This window comes from Diceros bicornis, chromosome 3, assembly GCF_020826845.1.
Source record: "Diceros bicornis minor isolate mBicDic1 chromosome 3, mDicBic1.mat.cur, whole genome shotgun sequence".
NCBI classification, from domain to species: Eukaryota; Metazoa; Chordata; class Mammalia; order Perissodactyla; family Rhinocerotidae; genus Diceros; species Diceros bicornis.
This window is the reverse complement of record NC_080742.1, coordinates 59897516-59918053: the sequence shown is the minus strand read 5'-3', so window position 1 is coordinate 59918053 and position 20538 is coordinate 59897516. Positions and strand designations below refer to the sequence as shown.

The 20538-nt window shown below is 41.4% G+C and overlaps 1 protein-coding gene across 1 annotated transcript in view; it reads left to right on the top strand.

Annotated features, from left to right (window-relative positions):
- Window positions 1-20538, top strand: part of AOAH (acyloxyacyl hydrolase) — a 187562-nt gene that overhangs the window by 36477 nt on the left and 130547 nt on the right. Inside the window, exons 3-4 of the mRNA XM_058528289.1 lie at window positions 57-123; window positions 7693-7792. Coding sequence (XP_058384272.1) covers window positions 57-123; window positions 7693-7792 — 167 coding nt within the window. The remainder of the gene's footprint in view (window positions 1-56; window positions 124-7692; window positions 7793-20538) is intronic.

Below are 20538 nucleotides of genomic sequence, written 5' to 3'. Positions count from 1 at the left end.
GCATTAAGTTTGTCATCCTAAAAAAGATTCTACTTTCCCGTCTTTATTTTTCTTAGAAAAACTGTCCTTGAAGACCACCTGCTATTTAGTGGTTCACTTGTTTGGACCAGACATCATAAAACTGTGAGTATGCCAGCACGTTAATCTGATTTGGTTCCTGGGATATGGGGGGAAACAGGAAAACTGGGAGGCAGCTGGATCCGTTTCCAGCAGGATGTGCTTACTGAACAAGGGCTGAAGCTGTAGTCCAGTTCTGGTTAATAGTGGAAAATTCAGATCTGACTCGGTTCCTTTGTCACTCTGGACAAAGGCTCTCCTTGAATTACAGTGTGGCAACTTGGCTCAATTTCTCTCCAAGAGCCTTTCAGAAGGAATTTCACCACAGAATGCCAACAAATGACTGGATTCTATTGGCTGGACGCAGGCATCTGACCGTTTCTCCCGAGCTCCCCAGCGTGGCCCAGCCCTTCCCTACCCTCCCTCCTGTGTTCTCAGGCTACGTTCTTCTCAGGTTCTTCTCTTTTCTCCTCTCATTTGGGGATTTCCTGGCCCTCTCCACTTCCTCATCCCCAACCCTGCCCCTCAGTATCCCGCACGTGCGCCATGGTCATTGTCTGCCTGCTTCCTTTCTTTCTTTTATCTTTTTTTTTCTTTTATGAGCTCAGAGGCACTGGATCAGATAAATCATATTCCTGTTTATGGCACTTTCTCATCAAGGATCCATACATGGCTTTCTTATATTTATTATTTGGTTAGTTACTTAGTTACTTTGAATAATATAATTAGCTCCCAAACCCACCACCCAAAACACAGTCTAGGACATTAACAATAACTTACTCTAACCATGCGGTCCCTCTCTTTCATTCTCATGCTTTTCTCCACCCAAGTAACAAATCCCCTGTCCATCTTTCTCTTGCTTTCCTTTTCCTATAGTTCTATTATATGTATGTATATAGATTTATTATATTAATATAATTAATTCTAATTATGTAACATATTATATGATAATATAATAAATAATTGTCTAAGCAACTAGAATTAGTATGTTTATTATATATTCCTTTAAGGCATATATTTTTTATTTTAGTTATATCTTTACTTTATGAAGAGAATGTCACACTGTATATAATCTTTTGAGACCTACCACTTAAATTTATATGTCTAAGATTCATTCATAGAGTTGTGTCATTGCTGTAGTTACATTCATTCTGACTGTACAGAATATTCCATTTCGTCTCTGCAAGAGTCTATTTCTTCACTTTCCCATTGATGGGTATTTGGGGTGTTTCCTGGCTTTCTCTCTGGTGAACAGTGCTACTATGAACATTCTTACATGGTTAGTCTTTTATATACCGTTAGCCTCAGAGCAGAGAGGCTCAGAGGACAGCATCACCCCCGGAACAGAGTAGGCAAGAGTTGCAGAATTTTAAAGACAAAAGGAACTTAAAATCATGCAGACCAGAGAGACAATCAGTGCTCCACCATGCTGTGCATCTGCCTCTGTTAACATTGACCTCACTCTCTTATGGTAAATGATTTCTCACAGCCCTGGACTGTGAGTGTGTGGAAGGCAGGGACCCTCTCTTCTCAGCTCATGCCTCTATGCCACTGCCTCCTAACTGGACTCCAGGCCTGCAGGCTTGCTCATTGCCCTTCGAGTCCATAATCTACATTATAGCTGGCCAAATATCTTTTTAGTGCAAAACTCATTACGGCACTCTCTAACATAAAATTCTTCAAAGTCTTCACACCCTTTTCAGGATTCCTTAGCCCCACACACAAGGCTATTTATGAACTGGTCCCTGAGGATATTTCCAGATTCATCTCTGGCTGCTCCACAGCACACCAAACCACTTGTAGTTCTCCCCACACACCAGGAGGGTTTTGCTTCAGGACCTTTGCATGAAATGTTCTCTCTGTTTGGCACATCCAAAACCTCTACCCTAGACAAATCCCACTTCTTTGGATCCAGCTCCAGGGTCACTTGCTCTGGAAACTTTCCTGACCCTCCCCAGGCTAAGACAGACACTCCCACCACCAACACACACACACACACACACACACACTCCTAGTACCTGTGCAAACCCCTAGCACAGCACTTACCACATCTGTTTGTAATTTAATTCTCCGTTTACTTTTCTGAGTTGCTAACTAGATTGAAAGTCTTCTGAGGGCTAGGACTACCTTTCATTCATCTTTGTATCTCTAGGTACTTAGCAAAATACTGAATATGTGGGAAGAAGGAAGGAAGAAGGGGAGGAGAAGGAGAGGGCTTTGAAGCTCCAGGGCTTGGTGCAATTCTTCAGCGTCGAAGGCCTTCAATAAATGTGAAATTAATTAATTCTTTTAAAAAATAAAATTATCTCTACAGATGAGGTATGACTAGGCTGCTCTAAAGAAAATTACTTGAATGTATTAAAGCAGTAAAAAAAAACTTTTAGCCTATTCAATGAATCTGTTTACATACTAGTATGAACCAGGTGCTCTGGGGAAAATGTCAACTTGGCCAGAGAGGTTCTACTGGGCCTAGATCAGGGAACTAGAGAGGTAGATGGAAAATAGTCACAGAAACCAAAGAGGGCAATACATACAGATACCCAAAAAGGGTGCCAGAGATTAGCCATGAAGCATGCTGGGAGTAAAAGGAGAGTGGCCTGGGTTCCTTGGGAAACCCATTGCTCTTCTGTAGCTGGCTGGAGGGTGGTGAGTGCGAGGGCCAGTTAAGCACAAGGATCAGAGAGAGAACAGCAGATGCTGTACTAGGTACTGCAGATATGAACTGTGCAAGAGACAGTCCCCACCTCAAAGAACTACAAGTGGACACAGGGTGTTAAGAAAGAATGGGCCCAGCAAGCCACCAAAAGTGGGCCACTTTGTGAGTAGGTGGTGAGGAGGGGAGGAAATTTTTTTCTTTGAGATGACTCAAAGTCATGAGATGACTAATTCTCCTTAGTATGGGGTGAGCCACTTTGAAGAAAGACAGGTGTAATAAATGATCCCCCTTCGTGATTCTGTCTGCTATCAGTTTTGTTTGTGTGTAATTTTCCAGTTCCAATATTAGCTGTTTGCTGATAGAAATTTCTCCTCTTACTTGTGTTCTTTTCACAGCTTGTTTTAGTCAATTACGTACAGTTCCAGGTTGTTGTAGGCCCTGAAAATAACAACCTCATGATTTAGTTTTACCTGAATTTCAGGCTTCCAGTATTAAATGTGTTTCTTAACCCAAAGGGCTTCCCTCCTCATTATTTTACCCCAGTCAATTCTCAATGATTCATGGACTAATTATTCAGCAATTACATTCCTTTCCCACAGGTGAGCCACAGGATGTTGTTAGGAAGGGGGACTTCTGAGCACTCAGGGGTTCCCCCAGGAATCTGGATCACGCAGGAAGGCTACTTCCAGAAGCAGCCCAATCCTACCCAGTGACCACCTGCTGGGTCCTCTTCTGCCTGGTCCTGACTTCCATTGTGCTGTAGGTTGCCATAGCAAATCTGATCCTGGTCTTCTGTCTGTCTCACCTTGCCTCCTGGTATCTATTTATGCTTCCCTCTAAATCATAAATTACTGTATTCCAAACTTAGGAGCTCTCAGAGATCAGGAGAGGCCTAAACTACTCACATTTTTAGAAGAAAAATGCAAAACAAGATTTATAACAATTATGGTACACCTTAATGTTTTTTAGACACCAAAATTACAAAGCAATATAACCGTGCCATTCACAAGATAATTACAAGATTTATAGAAATGATTAAATTTATAGTACACTATAAAGAGTGTGGTCCAGAAATGGGATAAAAGTATTGAGTCATATGAGGAAGATCTGTCAATGCTATGAGTGTATATCTGTGACTATATATTAATACATAAAATTTCCTTTACAAGTGATGTCAAAGGTCTAAATTTGAGAGCTTTCATGTGTGAAAGGCCCTGTCCTCACTCCCTAACATAGGCTGTTACTCTGCCCATCTGTTAACTTAACCCTGACCTTGCTCTTCTTTTGACTTATGATGATAATGAACCTCATTGACTTCATTCCACCATGATCCTAATTAAACTTGTTAATTAGCTCTTCCCAATGTGTTGAAGCCTCCACCTCCCCACATGCCTCACTCCTGCACACCTCTGTACCTATAAAGGTAGTAAAAGGAAATAAATTAAAATGTGGCCATTTTGGTCTTATTTGCTGCTCTGGGAAAAAGAAAACAATGTTGACTGGGAATGGTTATTACGAGTTTGGAGATTTCCTAAGGATTTCACAAATTACGTGTAGCCTAGGCCTTCTGTCCCAAGGTTGGGCAAGTGGTCAAGAGCACACGTGCTACTTTGCCCATTCTTTGTGTCTTGCACATTCTAATGGTCTTCCACTTGTCTGGACTTGTGAGTCTCAGCATTTTCTATTCTTGTCCAAAGGAGTACTTCTCACTTTTAGTCATGAGAAGCTCTGGTTTTAGAGGACTCTGGAAAGGACACCACATGCCCAGTTCTCCTCTCCTATTCCTCAGTTCAGAGAATACCAGCCTCACTCTCTGACTGAGGGGGCCCCCTTCCATTCGGATATTCAAGTTGACATACTTGAAATTGTGCACTATTTACAGGGGAAAAAGAATAGGTCTTGGATACCATATGATGACTTGGCTCTGGTGGTCCTGGATTGTCGCAGGTGGAATGTTGGCCTTAGTTTAAAAAAAAAAGATTAACCAGAGCCTTATTTATCATCCTCCTGAGTCCACTAAATACCAGACCCCCCATAAAAACAGCAGTCATCAGTTAAATAAATGAACCATTAAGTTGAGAACAGATGTGTGACAACAGCCACCCTCTCCTGCTTCACTGACCCTTGGTAGACATTAGTTCGGTAATGGACTTTTTCTGTCACAAACAGCTTGTCCCACAGCTTAGAAGACAAGGCCTCCTTTAATACTGTAAGTTACCTTCCCCTCCACCTCCCTTGAAGGAAGCCTGGGGCCAAGCAGATGATTCTCATGATGAACTCTTTTTCCCTTTTAACTCAGGTGCTCACAAAATGTTGAGAAGCCATCTTGCCAGTCACATGGCTAGTCTCATTCAGCTGGAATGAGATTTGGGAGCCTGTGGTCCCAGCTTATCTTTTCATACACTAGTGACCATCAAAATGTTTGAAGATGTCTGAGGTGGATCCTCTTTCTCTGACGGGCTTTTCAGTAATATGGGGCAGTTCTTTCTGCAGGAATGTTCATGATATAAACTCTTAAGGCCTCTCCCAGCATTTTTTGGTTGGTAGTCCAAAGATAACATTATTAGAATTTTAAAGATATTTCGATGTTCAGCATCCATTAAAACTGCTGCTTACATGCACTAAGTAGAACTAGGGGGCTGGTTTTTTGTTTTGTTTGCATCTTGTTTTTGTTTTACCTTTCTGAATCTCATCTGTTATTCTCCACATCCAGGTATAAAACTCCCTTGGAGGAGTGGACAACCTAATCGAGAGTCTGTGGAATGGCTATCAGGGAAATAAAGCAGAAGTGGGCATGGAGTCAGGGAGCAGATCCAGGCCCTAGTCATGGGGGCCAAGCATTACCAAGCTAAACAGTGGTTCTCAAGGGTCGGCCCATGTATGGGCTGTGACTGTCACAGCCCAGAAATATCTCGACCTTCCTTATGACTAAGAAGGAAGGAGAAGAGGAGGAGGGTCAGAGAGAGAAGAAAGAAGTTGTAATTGGAGTAGTTGTAGAGGTAGTCGCTGTAATAGCTGGGGGGAGGTACGTGGAGTGGATTTATTATAAGAGAATCTAGAGTATATTGTGGGGGAAGAGGGAGAATCTCCCTCTACCCTTTCCCTTAAGGTTCTTATGGCTGGCCGAATAATTAACGAGACAGATTAGCAGGAGAAAATAATACCTAGTTTAATAACATGTATACATGGGAGAAACCAGGGACACTGAGTTTCTCAACACAATAGCAGAAATTCTCGTCTTAAATACCATCTTCAGCTAAGGACAAAGGAGGATGTTGGGGGTGGGGGGAGTCAGTTACAGCAGATTACCACTAAAGCACAGTAAACAAGAGTAAGATTATTATGCAGATTTAAGGCCTCACTTTCCACATTGATAAGTTTCTAGAAATGAGGTCATCCCCCCTCTTCCCAATACAGAGAGGGAGATACCTTCACAAATGGAGATTTCCCTTATAAATGTAAAAATGGAGATTTCCCTTATAAATGTAAATGTTTGTCTGGCAACTCCTCGCAGGTCCATCCAGAGAATGTGGCCAGAGAGACAGAACTTCCCATAAGATGGGCTTGTTGGTGCCTTTTCCATTGTAACATCTATTTTACATTATATTACAGATCTTCTATGTCAAATTCTTTAGGCAGTTAGTAGAGGAGGTCAAGTGTCCGTCAGAGAAAACAATCAAGGTAAAGAAATAGATTTCAGGGTGGCCAAATCTTGATCTCCCACAATATCATGAAACTCAAGGGCAGGAAAATATCCAGGCTTCAGACAAAGACTGAAAACAGGACAGGGAAGCCACCAAGAACACAAGGGCGCACACTCCCCAGGCTTCCTCACTCTACACGCTGGGTTCTGCCCCATGAACCCCATCCTACAGACTAGCTTTCCAAATGCTCAGTCCACATGTCAGAAAATGACGTTACAGTCCCAAGTCACTATAGCTCCTTTTATTCTGAGAGCAGCCCAGAGTGAAGTCAAACTTTTTAACACCAATTCCGAATTTCCATAAAAGAGAATCTGATGGGTCCTACTTAAACAGTAGTCTAATGAGGTCTAATCAACTGGCTGGGAGATAAGGGACAGTTGCCAGGAACCCACCTCTATGGGTGAAGGGGGACAGTTAAGTGATCATGTGAGCTGGCAAGAAACCCCAAAAAGTATCTTCTAGAATCTATAACTGTCCTTCTAAAATTTGTCTCTAGATATTATCAACCTATGTTTCTGGATTCTTTCCTTTTGTTGCTTTGGTTTGGTTTGCTTTGGGAGTGAATCAATAAGTTACTTGGCAAAGTTACTACAAGTCCATACTTTACTTGTTCCTTCATTTGAAGCAGCACATGATACTCATTCTTCCAGATTTAAGAAGAGTTTTGAGGGTGTCAGGTAGAAAATGGATATGAAAGGTTTGTTTAAGCCCCTGCAAACCCAGACATAAACCAAAATATTTGAAGAACACTATCCTTACACTATTCCCAGGGGAAAAAGTCAAAGATATTGTATTTCCTTCCATAAGGTAGAGAAATATATTTACTTTAAAGGGAAAGAAGTGATTTGGATTATGCCTAAGAAAATAATTTTATGTGTTTAAGGCTATATCATACATGATTTTTTTCTATAAGGCCAAGCAAACTTTAAAATATTGTTCCCGTCAAATTACACTCCTGCGCATTTTTCTTTTCCTAATTTTATTTGTGGCTGCTCCTGAAAAGAATCACAGTGTTTGTGTGAGAGGCTGATTCACAGCTCAGTGCTGTTTGTGCCCCATCCCCGCCCCCAGGACCTTATTCTAAATGTAGAAGACAGCGACGTGGCAGGAAATCGTTATGATCCAGCAGCTACACGGGCCTGGACTCAAGGCCATGCTGCAAAGAGTTGAGGGTATTAGAATCCATTCTGGGGATTTACTTTTCTTTCAAATAGCTTCTGTTTCCTAATGCCTGAGAGATCTGAATAGCCTTTGTTTTGCCCTCTTTCCCTCCAGGCTTAGTGCGGATAGGAATGCTGATGTGGTGTGTCACACCCTGGAGTTTTGTAAACAGGACCCTGGCCAACCATTGTGTCACCTCTACCCCCTTCCCAAGGTGAGTGGGTTTTTACTCTGAATGTCAGATTAAGGTGACATGCCAGCCCTTTGCAAATGCTGTAAAGAGAGGTTCAGCTTTGCTTGCTCAGTGGTTTGGGGACCGGGAAAGACAAAATGACATTTTCAATTACAACATGCGAAATAATATTGCCAAGTGTCAACCTAGCTCCCTCCCCCACCACACTGCCAAAGAATGTCTTGCTGTTGAACTCTTGTGGACTGTAATCTAGAGCTGGGCTGGCAGTAGGTAGGAAAAATCTGCCCAGCTAAGGAGAGAAGAGGTTTAAATCCCTCTCTACCACTTAAATATCAAGCAAGTCATTTTTATAGGGTGACTGACTCATGCCAGTTTGCCCAAGATTTTCCTGGTTTAAGCACTGAAAGTCTCACATCCTGGGAAAACCTGGGTAGTTGGTAACCCTAATCTGAGCTTTATTGTTTTCACCCATAAAATGGGTATAATAAAGTACCTAAAATACCTCCCTTACAGGTTTGTTGTGGGGAGTAAGTGAGCTAACACACATAAAATGCTTAGCACAATACCTGCTACATAAAAAAGTGTTAATAAAAATGGTAGCTAATATAATTATTATCAATATCATTATTATTCAGAGATAGCTGTTCAGAATACCCTGTCTACATTATATCATGTTGAACAATTTTTAATTGGAATGCAGGCAGAGAGAAGGCTGCAAATGTTGACACGATTCCCTGCCCACTCTCTGAATGAGAATATAATACTAAATCCAGTTAGGCCTTACAATATTGATTTTCAGAAGCTTCCTGTAAAAATTAAATAAAATATAAAATAAAAATTTTATGCCTCCTTTCCCAGAATTGTAGGTTTTCTGTATATAACACAACAAGTTTCTGTTTTATTTGTAATTTCCTTTTTATTCTCATTGAATTAAAGTCAGTTTAACACTTTGTGGCCTAACTAATGAACATGATTTTGCTGACTGACGATATTAAATATCATAAGGCTGTCTAGTTGAGCAGGAAGAAAGAGATGCAAATACCTGAGGTATGCGTGCATTTCATGCTTCCTCGGTCATTGACTAAGTACCAATTAAATTTCCCCTAATGTCACCTGAGAAGCTATGGGCTCCACTGGTTTCTGAAGAGTCAGTTAATTTTAATTAAAGAAAAAAACTTTTCATGTGTTCAAATAGCATGTGGATATCATATCATAATATTCGCTGTTTGATAAAGTACAGAAGAAGAGTGTCTTTATGTACGAAGGCAAATGATATGGGTTTCTGTGATTTCCTTAAATAACATCATGTTATACATACATCACACCCACAGCTATACATAGTCACAAAATGTTCAACTTTAAACTCTCTCATTTAAAATGACATTCTTTATTTTTATACTCTATGGAGTTTATTCTCGAAATATCATTTCCTTGTCTTTCTGTCACAACCCCCTTTTCAATTCCCAACTTGGGAACATTTCCACCATCCCTTTTGGCTGGGAGGAAGTTGGAGGATTTCATCCCAGAAATGCTTGGCTTCCACCCCAGCTGGGCGTGCTCCCTGGTCATCTCCCTTCATGTGCCCCCCAACCCCCGATTGCTGCTCTGGACCTTTACCCTCCTTCTCAAATCCCCATGGCCAACCTCCCTCTCAAAGATGACCCAGGAAGGAGGGGCAGTGGGAGCTAATGTGGACAACCCACTCTCCTCTGCCTCCAAGGTTTCCTTTAATATCCAGAACTGACATTTACTGAGCACTCGCTGTGCTTACATTTCATCTTGGTTAGTTCCCCAAATAGCCCTGGGATGGAGGCACCATTAGGACCCCTTTTTTAAATTTGATGAAACTGCGAGTCACAGAGATTATGTAATTTACTGAATGTCACTCCCTTAGGGAAGAACAAAACAGGGATTCGCATCCCTGTCATCCTGCTCAGAGAAGTTTGTTGGTCTCTTAATCATTGTCAGTGTTTTCCAAAATCCCCTGGGGGTGTATCTTCACACCAGTCACCTGAAATTCCACCACCAGAAACAACCAGTGTGTTGGATGTTTTTCTTTAATTCTTAAGTAAATTATTATTATATTAATTTCTTTGAGAGTTACGATAATTTTATATGCACAATTTTTAGCCTACTTTTCCCCCTTAACATTACATTTTAAAGATATATTTTTTAAATGGTACATATCAGACCTTCTTTTCATTTCCATGGTGCACGAATTACATTTACAAAGCAGGTGTGAATTAATAAGTAGAATTACCTACCTACTATAGGTAGGTAAAGATATAGATGTAAATAATTTCCAGCCTGCCAGAAGCCTTCCTCATGCCGCTCCCAGTCAATAGCCCCCCACACCAATGTAGCCACCATTCTGAAATCTGTCACCACAGATTAGTTTATTTATATAAAGTTCGAGTCTTGAATTTCCCATAAATGGAATCATACAGTATATTCTTCTTTGTGTTTGGCTTCTTCTGTCTGTGAGAGTCATCTGTGTTTTTGTGTGTAATGATACCATTTTATGAAGTATCCATGCAATCATCTTTTGATGTAACTCCTGCTATAGCTTCCCAATTAGTCCAATCAAATCTGCTCTTGCCCTCTTTCCAATAAATTTTCCACACTGATGCCAGAAATAACTTTCTTTAAGATAAATATGGTCTTGTCATCCCACCCCAATGACTTTGCCTGGAAAAATTTCTCTCTCGACCTTCAACTTGATGAACTCCTCCTCACCCTTCAGATCTCAGCTTACGTGTCACTTCTTCGGGGAAACCATCCCTGACTCTTTACACAACTCTCTTGTCCAAGCTCTTGTAATTTCCTTCATTGAATTTTCCTTGTTTTCAATGATACACCTGTGTGATTGCTTGTCTATCTCTCCCACTAAGCTATAACCTCCAGGAGGACAGACTCTGTCTTCTTCACCACTGTATACCTAGTGCCTAGGAAGGTGCCTTATACATAACAAAGAAATATTTGTTGAATGAATAACTGAATTGCCACTAGCTTCTCATTTGCATCACTGATGGAAATTCTGATTTTCCTTACTTCAGGGCCACAATAATTTTCCCACTGCATACCTCTGATCATATTATTTCCCCCAGCTTATGATCTCCACATTGCCTACACAGTGAAGTACAATTTTTACTTAGTGTTTTAAGATTCTCCAAAAGCCTTCCCAGACTTGCCTTCCACTATTATCCTTGCGTATCCCACACCGGCCAAACAAGAGTGATTGGCTCTCCTTTGATCCCACCCCAACCTGCTCACCTCTGCCCCTTCATTCTTAATCATTCCTTCCACCAAGAATGCCCTGTCAACACCACGCCCATCCTTCTAGCTCATCTCACTGTCACCTTCTCCATAAAATAATTCCTAATCCTCTCCGCAAAATGTTAACTCTCCTCTCAACCATTATCATAAAATGCCTTTTTGAGTACAGTACTACCATGTGCCAGTACTGTTCTAAATGCTTTACATAGATCAATCATTTCATCTTCTGAGGTAGATATTGTTATTGTCCACATGTTATAGATGAGGAAAGTGAGGCACAGAGATATTAAGATGTTAAGTTTACGTAGATTTCCTCATTAGGCTGTAAGCATATCCGGGTGACAGGTGTGCATCTTGCCCGTCTTTGTTGCCTCCATCATGCCAGGCACATACTTCATATATAGATAATATACCAGGCCCTGCACTTTACATGCGTGATCTCATTTAACAGTGCTCCTGGGAGTATATTTATTTTACAGATGAGGAAATTGAGACTAGGAGAAGTTAAGGGATTTGCCCAGGTTACACAGGTAGTAAGTGGCAACAAGAGGATTCAGCCCCGAGTCTGAATGCCACTGTGCTCTATGCCTCACTGATACTCTCGGGGTGTTGCTACTTTGAACAGAACCACTGCTCCTGGACCAGCCAATGTCTCACAAGCAGGACTCTGCACCCTCAATGTCTTTATTTTCATGCTTTTCAGATTCTGGTAAAATATAAACGGTGTGATGCAAGCCATTGCCCCTGTGAAACGCATGCTGCCGGGTGGAGGGATGAAGGGAGCTTGCAGGGCAGAACCGAGCAGTGTAGATCAACAGGGGTCTGACTTTAGTGGGGCCAAAAGTAAAAGGTGGAACTGTGGTTAGGGATCCCAGTGAACCACCTGTTCATCACCTACAGCGCAGCTGAAATTCCAGACCCACTTCTTGTCAATCTGTTAGCCACGTCTCCATAGCCTTATCTATCTTGTCTCAAAAATGACGAACTCCATCCATAATTAACTGAAGCAAGAAACAATCTACAGTGTTCAACTGGCACCAGGAGAAGGGAGGTAGGGAGAGGAGGAGGATGAGGAGGATGAGACAAGGCAAGGCAAGGAAAGGAAAGAAAAGAAAAAAGGAAATTACAGACTGTGTTATAAAGACCACTCACATGGTTTTGTGTTACCTACTTTGGGAGATTATTTATACCATTCCTTCTCTCATTCGCGCACAAAACAAGGCATTGCCTGCTGCTGGTGTGTGTGTGTGCGTGTAAGTATGCACGCATGTGTATGTGCATGTGCATAAGCAAGATTCTGACACCACAGCTCTCCCGCTGAAAATTGAAAGGGGTTCCTTCACCTTGTCGCTCTTTAAACCTCTCTTTTTTAGACCAGAATGTGACAGTGCACAGGCCCTGATTGGGCCAGGAGCCGCCTGGAGCTCCCTCAGCTTTACACCGCTCCCTCCTGGGTCCCCTAACTCTGAGATCTCAGGGCAGACCCTGTAGCATTGAACAGTCCCCTTCCTAAGCACCCCTGAGCTGGAGGGACATGCTGCATTGACAAACACCTTAAAAGCATACTCAAGACTTACTTCACACAACTTTGATCCACATTAAAAGAGAATTATATTCAGAATGGGTGCTCTAGTGGAGACAGATTCTCTTTATTTCCCTGGGGCCTCCTACTCATTTAAACTGCTGTGAAGGAGACCCGCTGCCTTAGGAAAGCAGTCCAGACTTTGAAACAGCTTTTCCCACAGTGCGTCTGATTTCTGCAGGAACCAGAAGCTCTCCATGGCTGAGTGTGTGGGAGTGTATGCACGCACAGGGAGTTCGTGTTTCCCTGCAATCCAAACTACCAGGAAGCTGACAAAAGAGTTTGGGAAGGAGAAAGTTTGCACTCTTTTTTTGAGAAAATGACATGTGACAAATTCTTGTTGTTCAACTGAGAAGTAAACAAGCTGACCTCAAGACTTTACTTTTATTTTTTAAACATTAAATATCAAATAAAATATCTGGTATCTCTTTTAATTGAGATCTCATGCAGTGAAGTTTAGGAAAAATTACAGATGGACAGGAAATTGAACATTTTCTAAGATTCGTTAATCACTCAATTTCATTCCATGCAGTCAACAGTGGCCTTCCACTCATAATAATGTGCTGAGTTCTGTGAGCTCACCACATGCTCTCAGATGTGTATTCATCTAATCGTCCCCAAATTCTGTTTCTTTTAATAAGCTTTTTATTGTAGAATAATTTCAGATTTACAAAAAGTTGTAAAGATACTGCAGAGAGTACACCCCTCACCTGAGGTCAGTTTCCCCTAATGTTAACATCTTAACACAACTTAGTCAAAAATAAAGAACCCGACATTGCTCTAGCGTAGTACATTACTAGTAACGCACCTCCAGACTTGATATGGATTTCACCAGTTTTTTCACTAATGTCCTATCTCTGTTCCAGGATCTAATCAAGGATACACATTGCATTTAGTGGCTATGTCCCCTTAGTCTCCTCTAGTCTGTGCATGTCCTCCATCTTTCCTTTTTTTTCATGATGTTGACAGTTTTCAAGAGTACTGGTTAAGGTACTGGTTAACTACATTTGCAAAATGTCCCTCAGATTGGGATTTGCCTGATGTTTTTGTGTTGATTAGACAGAGTTATGGGTTTTTGCAAAGAACACCACAGAGGCCAACGGTGCTTCTCATCACATTATATCAAGAGAACATGATGCCCACATGACATCCAGAGGGATGGTAACCTTGATCACTTGGTTAAGGTGGCATTTGCCAGGTTTTCCCACTGGAAATTCGCTATTTTTCCCTTTTCTTCTTCTCTGTTCTTTGGAACTGAGTCACTAAGTTCAGCCTACACTCAAGGGGTCTGGCGGCACCACGCTTACCTCCTAGAGGAGGGAGTATCTACATATTTTATTTGGAATTCTTCCACAAAGATGTGTCTCTTCTCCCTCATTTATTTGTTTATTCAATCATGTATTTATATCAGTATAGACTTCATATACGTATTTTGTACCTTGAGTTATAATTCATAATTATATTATTTATTTTCTTACTCAAATTTTTTTAGCTTTGGCCATTGGGACCTCTTTCAGGTTGGCCTCTGTGTCTCTGACATGGCTCCATTCTATTTTCTTTTATTTCTTTTCTTTTTTTTTTTTGAGCACTTCCTTATTTTCTGGTAATACCAGATGATCCAGTGTCATCTTGTATTTTTTCTGCCCAAGCTCTAGAATCCGCCATTTCTCTAAGGAGAACTGGTTCCTTTTATTGGAGAATGGTATTTAGAAACCAAGATCTGAGTGCTGGGCATGCACATTGCTAGCGGGATGTCATTGCTTCTAGATCTTCTTAGTGGAGAGTTTAGTAAAGTATGTATGTCTACAACCCATGTATCATCCATCTGCATGTGTGTGGACATGAGTTCATATTGATCTCTCCAACTTTAGTCTAGTATCTCAGGGCCAAACTCTCTTCTATAGGCATCATTATCAAACATATTTGGCAGTTGAGGCTTTAGGCCTTGATCCAGGTCTCATACTTAGTGAATAGAACCTGAACTCAACCCAGGGCTTCAGACTTCAGACCTCCAGCTCTTCACATCAGCACACCTGTGTTTGGCATAGATTATGGAACACACTCAAAGTAGGCAGTTCTCAGTGTCAGAGGGAAGTAAAGGCAGCTTTGGTTTTAGTTTTAATGAAATATTCTGAAGAGCTTAATTTCCAAGAATCTTTCACAAGTATCTCAACTTTCTCATTACCAGTTAAATCATATAGTCATTCACTCACTTAGTCAATCATGCATCAAGGAACATTTCTTGAGCACTTACTGTGTGCCAACCCCACTGCCAGGCACCTTAAGTAACTTATCTCTTTTAACCATCACAAATCTGCAGGAGAGATATGATTCCCCCATTTTATAAACAAGTCTACTGAGATATAGAGAATCAAAAGACTTGCCTAAAGTCCTATAGCTTCTACAGAATAATTGTTTTTCTTTTTTCAGCCAGCAAATATTTATATAGAATGAATTATGTAGGACAGTATACCAGCAAATGTGGCAGGCAATAGCAATGCAAATAGTGATTCTAGCAGGGGAGGCAGACTTGTAAACAAACTATGATGAAGAGACAAGTGCTCTAACAGAGGGTCCAGTGGGGAACAGGAACCTCAGTGGAGGAGAGCTGGGCTCTCCCTGGGGGATAGGGGCCGGAGGTGACTATCTTCAAGGTGGAGTAAGAGTTGGCCCAGCACACCAGGCCTCGCCTGCCGCAGCGCCTTGTGCTTGAGCCATTTGTCCAGAATTCTTCTGGTTCTTTGCATAGCCAGCACCTTCTCCTCCTTCAGATTTCTGTTGAAATGTCCCGTCTTCACACAGGTGACCTTCACGGTCCCTTAGTCCCTGACCAACCCACCTCAAGAGGATCTCCTTTCCTGCTCTCTCACAGCACTTTGTTTACTTCTTTCACAGAGCTTGAGGACAGGGACCATGCCTTTCAGGCTCACTATCCTAGTCCCAGGACTGGTACAGTGCCTGGCACATAGTAGATACTTCCTAAGATTTATTGAGTGAAAGATAAGATGGGAGGGGCAATTCTGAACATGTATTTGCTTTACTTCCTCTCTTGTGAGCATTTATCTGGTCTCAGTGGAATATACCAGAGTGTAAAATGTTTAACTTATTTTAGAATGTGAAGCAGAAATATATGTGGGGCCCCACCTCAGGGCATCTGCTCCAGTATTCCTGGGGTGAGACTCCAGCATCTACACTTCTACAAGCTTCTGATGAGCACTGAAGTGTGAGAACTCTTGTACTGAAGCCTAGCCCAAGCCTGAAAGTACTGTCTCTTCTCCTGCTGCTGGCCTTTTCTTTGTCATCTGGTGACCTCCTAGACACCACTTACCTCCTAGCATCATCCTTGACTCCTTGATTTCCAAACAGTTCTTGATTTCTGCCTCTTTTCTGATAGACTCATTGACTTAAACTCCGTTACTGGGTTTCCAGTCTCCAATCCACCAGGAATAAGGCCTGTTAGAAGGGCTGAGGGAATTGGAGCTTTTAGAAGTAATCTATTTACAATTTACTCCTTTTTTTATAGATTTTCTCATAACAGTGTGCTGACTAATTGGGCAAAGTTGCACTGAAGTTATCTATACCCAAGGAAGAAAAAGATGTTGCCTATTAACCTGCTTAAGTCTCTCCCATCCCAAAAATTAAATATAAAAGTTAACCTCCAAGGACCCCCACTCCCCTTCAGCTATAATCAAATTTCTCTCTTGCCTCTAACTGAGGGGCAGTTCAACATGGTGGTTAAGAACATAGATTTTCGGCCGGCCCTGTGGCTTGGTGGTTAAGTGCGTGCACTCCGCTGCTGGCGGCCCGGGTTTGGATCCCGGGCGCGCACCGACGTACCGCTTCTCCGGCCATGCTGAGGTCGCGTCCCGTGTACAGCAACTAGAAGGATGTCCATCTATGACATACAACTATCTACTGGGGCTTTGGGGGAATAAATGAATAAAAAGAAAAAAAAAAAAAGAACATAGATCTTGGACCCTGACCACCTGGACTCAAAGCCTGGCTGCATTTCTTACTATCTGTCTCTGCTTAGGCAAGTTGCTCAATGGCTCAGGGCCTCAGTTTCTTCAACTATAAATGCAGATAGTACAAGGACCTCATAGAGTCATTATGAATATTAAACAAATTAATACACATCTCTATGTGTATGTATATGCATACATACATATAAGAGTGTATGTATATTATATATAGGCAAGGCAGGAGATTGAGTTTAGAACAGTGCTTTGCATGTGATAGGTACTAAACGAGTGTTAGTTAGCACTATCAGTAGCGTCAGCAGCATCATCACCATCCAAACGTTTTTTCAAAGATGATTGCTTTTCCTCTGTGCACCCCTTCCTCACCTCTCTTTTGCTACGCAACCCACTGCAGTCTGGCCTCTAGCCCTACCACTCTACTGAAACACTGCTGCTTAAGCTCACCAGTGACCTAAACGCCAAATCCAAGGACATTTTTATCCCTTATCTTCTGCATTTGACACTGCTTGCCACTCCCTTCCGGAAACTTCTTTGCCCTTTCCTGATTCTCCTTGCATCTACTCTGTCTCTTTGAGGGGTTTCTCTTCCCTTCCTAGGCACCACGACCCACTCGACCAGGGCTCTGCTTGCTGTAGGCTTTCCGCCTGAGTGATTATAGGCAGGACAGCCTGGTGGCTAAGCACATGGCTTCTCATGCTAGCCAGCTGGAGTAAATGACCCTGGCTCTACCACATGCTTGCTGAGTGATTTGAGATATATCACCTAACTTCCTTGTGCCTCAGTTTCTTCATCTGTAATATGGGGAGTACAGCAGAGCTTACCTCAAAGGGCTAATGTGAGGATTACATAAATTAATATGTGTAAAAATTCTTAGAAAAGTGACTGAGCATCATAAGTGTACAAAATGTTTGCCCTTGTTATTAAGGCTCACAAATAAAGCTCAAAACTTTCCTCAGAGCTCCAGCCAGTACATGCAGATTCCAGATAAATTTCTTCATCGGTACGTCCCAAAGACACCTTGAACATAACATGTCAGAAGCTAGACTATTATCTTTTCCCCACACCAGCCACTCCTCCTCTTCCGTATCTCAGTTTTGACACCATGTTCACCCATCTAAATGGTTCTTTCTAGTCTGTCCCCTGTCTCCATCCCTAATTCCACCCGCCTAATTAGGAGCTTGTCATTTCTAGGATGAAGCCCTGAAGCAGCTTCCTGACTGACATCTTTACCTCCAGTCTTGAACCCCTCAAATCCAGGGACCCAAATGGTGTTTCCAAAATGCAAATTCAACCATGCTCAGTTTCCTGTCTAAATCCCTTCAAAACCACCCACCAACTTCAGAACAAAGTCTGAGCTCCATGACTTGACCTTTCCCTACTTCTCCAACCTTGTTCTTTGAGGGGCTGCCTCAGCCTCTTCCCTCCAGCACACAGCACTTTCTATCATTCCGTTGCATGCTGCTGGTTCTCACCTCCCAGCCTTGCTCCTGTTTTCCCCTAGGCCTGTAATGTCCTTTCCCTGAGTCATCCTTGAAGACCCAGCTCAGCTGTAACCTCCTTCAAGAAACTGTCCTTGACACCCATTCTCCCACTCCAGTGAAGACTAGACACCCTTCCTCGTGGTCCCCATGATACCATGTCCTTTCAGCTATCATTGCATTTTCCATGTTGCATTTAGTCATTAGTTTAAGTGTCTATGAGATTAACTGTTGGACCATGAGTTGTAAGGCTGGGACTATAACTGACCCAGGTCTCTATCCCCACTGCCTGGTAGAGAGGCTGGCACACTACAGGTGCCCAATAATTGTGTATTGAAATATTTGGCTACCATTTGAACCCAGTTCTATCTGTAAAATAGGGACAGTAATACCTTCATAATGCTCTTTATCCCTACCTTCCCTCCCAACTCTTGCTGGTGTCTATACTGCCAGTGCATCTTATTCTTTATCTTTTTCACAGACTCAGCCTAAGCCTTAAGATGTCTTGGTCCCTTTATCTATACTTGGCCCTTTTCTGCTGCTAATCTTCCTGCTGCTAGTCTAATCATGATGCTGACTCATCATGGACATCCGTTCTGTCCTTTCCAGTCTTCCTTTCTGACCAAGGCTAAAGTTATCCCCCAGAAATGCATCTCTGAGTTATTCCCCTGTTGCAAGAGCCTAAGATTATTATACTAGGAGCCCCCCACTTGAATGAAATCTTTCTGAGACATATTCTCAGAGGCTACTACAGTCCTTGTGTTTAATAAATGGTGATTGAAAAAAATGAATCAATGAATGAGTAGTAAGATTGGATTGGCAAGAAGATTGGAGTTCAGAGTCTCCTCTATTTAAAACCAAAATGCTCCCTAGTAACCATCAATTATTCTTCTTTGTTCTTATTCAAGAAATGTAATCTCTGATCCTGAGCTCCATTTTGTTCAATATAGTGTGTGTGTGTATTTGAGGAAATTTCTTTAAGCTATCTCTGTTTTACAAGACTCAAATCTCTGAAGTCTGCGTTTGTCTTTTCAGCATTATGACTTGCCTTTTTGGTGGAAGGTGGACAGAAAATAAAAATGAATTAAGTGCTCTCAGTTTAACAGAATCTGTGTGTCATACAAGGAAAGGAAATTACTTTCTCTTTCATCATCATTACATTGGAGCCTCCATGGCTACTGCTGTGGACAATTCTAGCAAAGTAATAGCTCAAGACCTAAACTAGATAGAAATAATTAAGCTTCTCTTTCCATTTGGTTGTCTGGTCAACCTCCCAGCTTATACTTCCCCTTCCCCATCCTTCACCCTAACTCTATATAGTATAAGAGTATTTTCTCACATATGTAAGCCTAGGAGAATACAAATCACTAAATAAGAAAGAAGTCATTTGTGTGATCATCAGACTTTTAGGTTAAGGCAATCTCCTTCTTGAGTGATGGCTGATCTTCAGCTGTGACATGGCAGACCACTAGAAAATCAAGTGTTATTTTTGAAGGGAACACACATTTAAGGAAAAATTATCTACAGCTTTGGAACATTTTTTATCTACCTTACCGTTCTGGAAGAGTTAATAAAGTTTTGCAAACTACCTCACTTAGTAAACTCATGGCTGTGCCTGGAAGACAATCATCTTTGGTAACTGGGACCAGAAATGGTAGTATGGTCAAAAGTGTCTTGGGTGAAATTGATAGACTTTTAAGGCTTAGATAGTCATTCTTTTATTCTCATAATATACATTTTCTAAGCTCCTATTGTATGGTAGGTACACATTTGGGGCTGGAAAGTAAAAGGCAATGACAATTATCATTTGAATGGCTACAGCATACCAGAAACTGGACTAAGTGCTTGTCACACATCATCTAAAATCCTCCCACACAATTGCAAGGTTATTCTATTTTCCCAGTTTTACAGAAGAGAAATCAAAGTTCAAGCAAAATGTTGGTTGTAGAGTCGTTTCCTTGACAATGTTTTTAAAGTTCTTCTTTAAACATCTAAGAAAATTATGAGCAATGAGATAAATGACAGGGGAATATAGCCTTCTAGATGCAGAAAATTCAGCTTAAAATAGAACAGATTATAGTGTCTAAAAATAAACACAAATTCATTTGAGATTCTTGTTTTTGATAAAAATAGCATTTCAAATCAGTGGTAAAACACTGGCTTACTCAATAAATGGATGAGACCAAATACTAGCCATTCAGGAATAAAATTTAAGCTAAATGCTTATCTATTCTATACCTATTCTAAAATAAACCCCAAATAAATTAAAGCCTGAATCATAAGGAATGGAACCATAAAAGAAGAAAAATCTGAGCAATTTTATTTGTAATTTGTGATCCAGAAGTCACAAAAGGAAATATGAATACATCTGACTAGTAAAATCCTGCCATACACAAAGTCAGAAGACAAACGGCAAATTGGACAACCATTTTTGTAATACGCCACATAAAA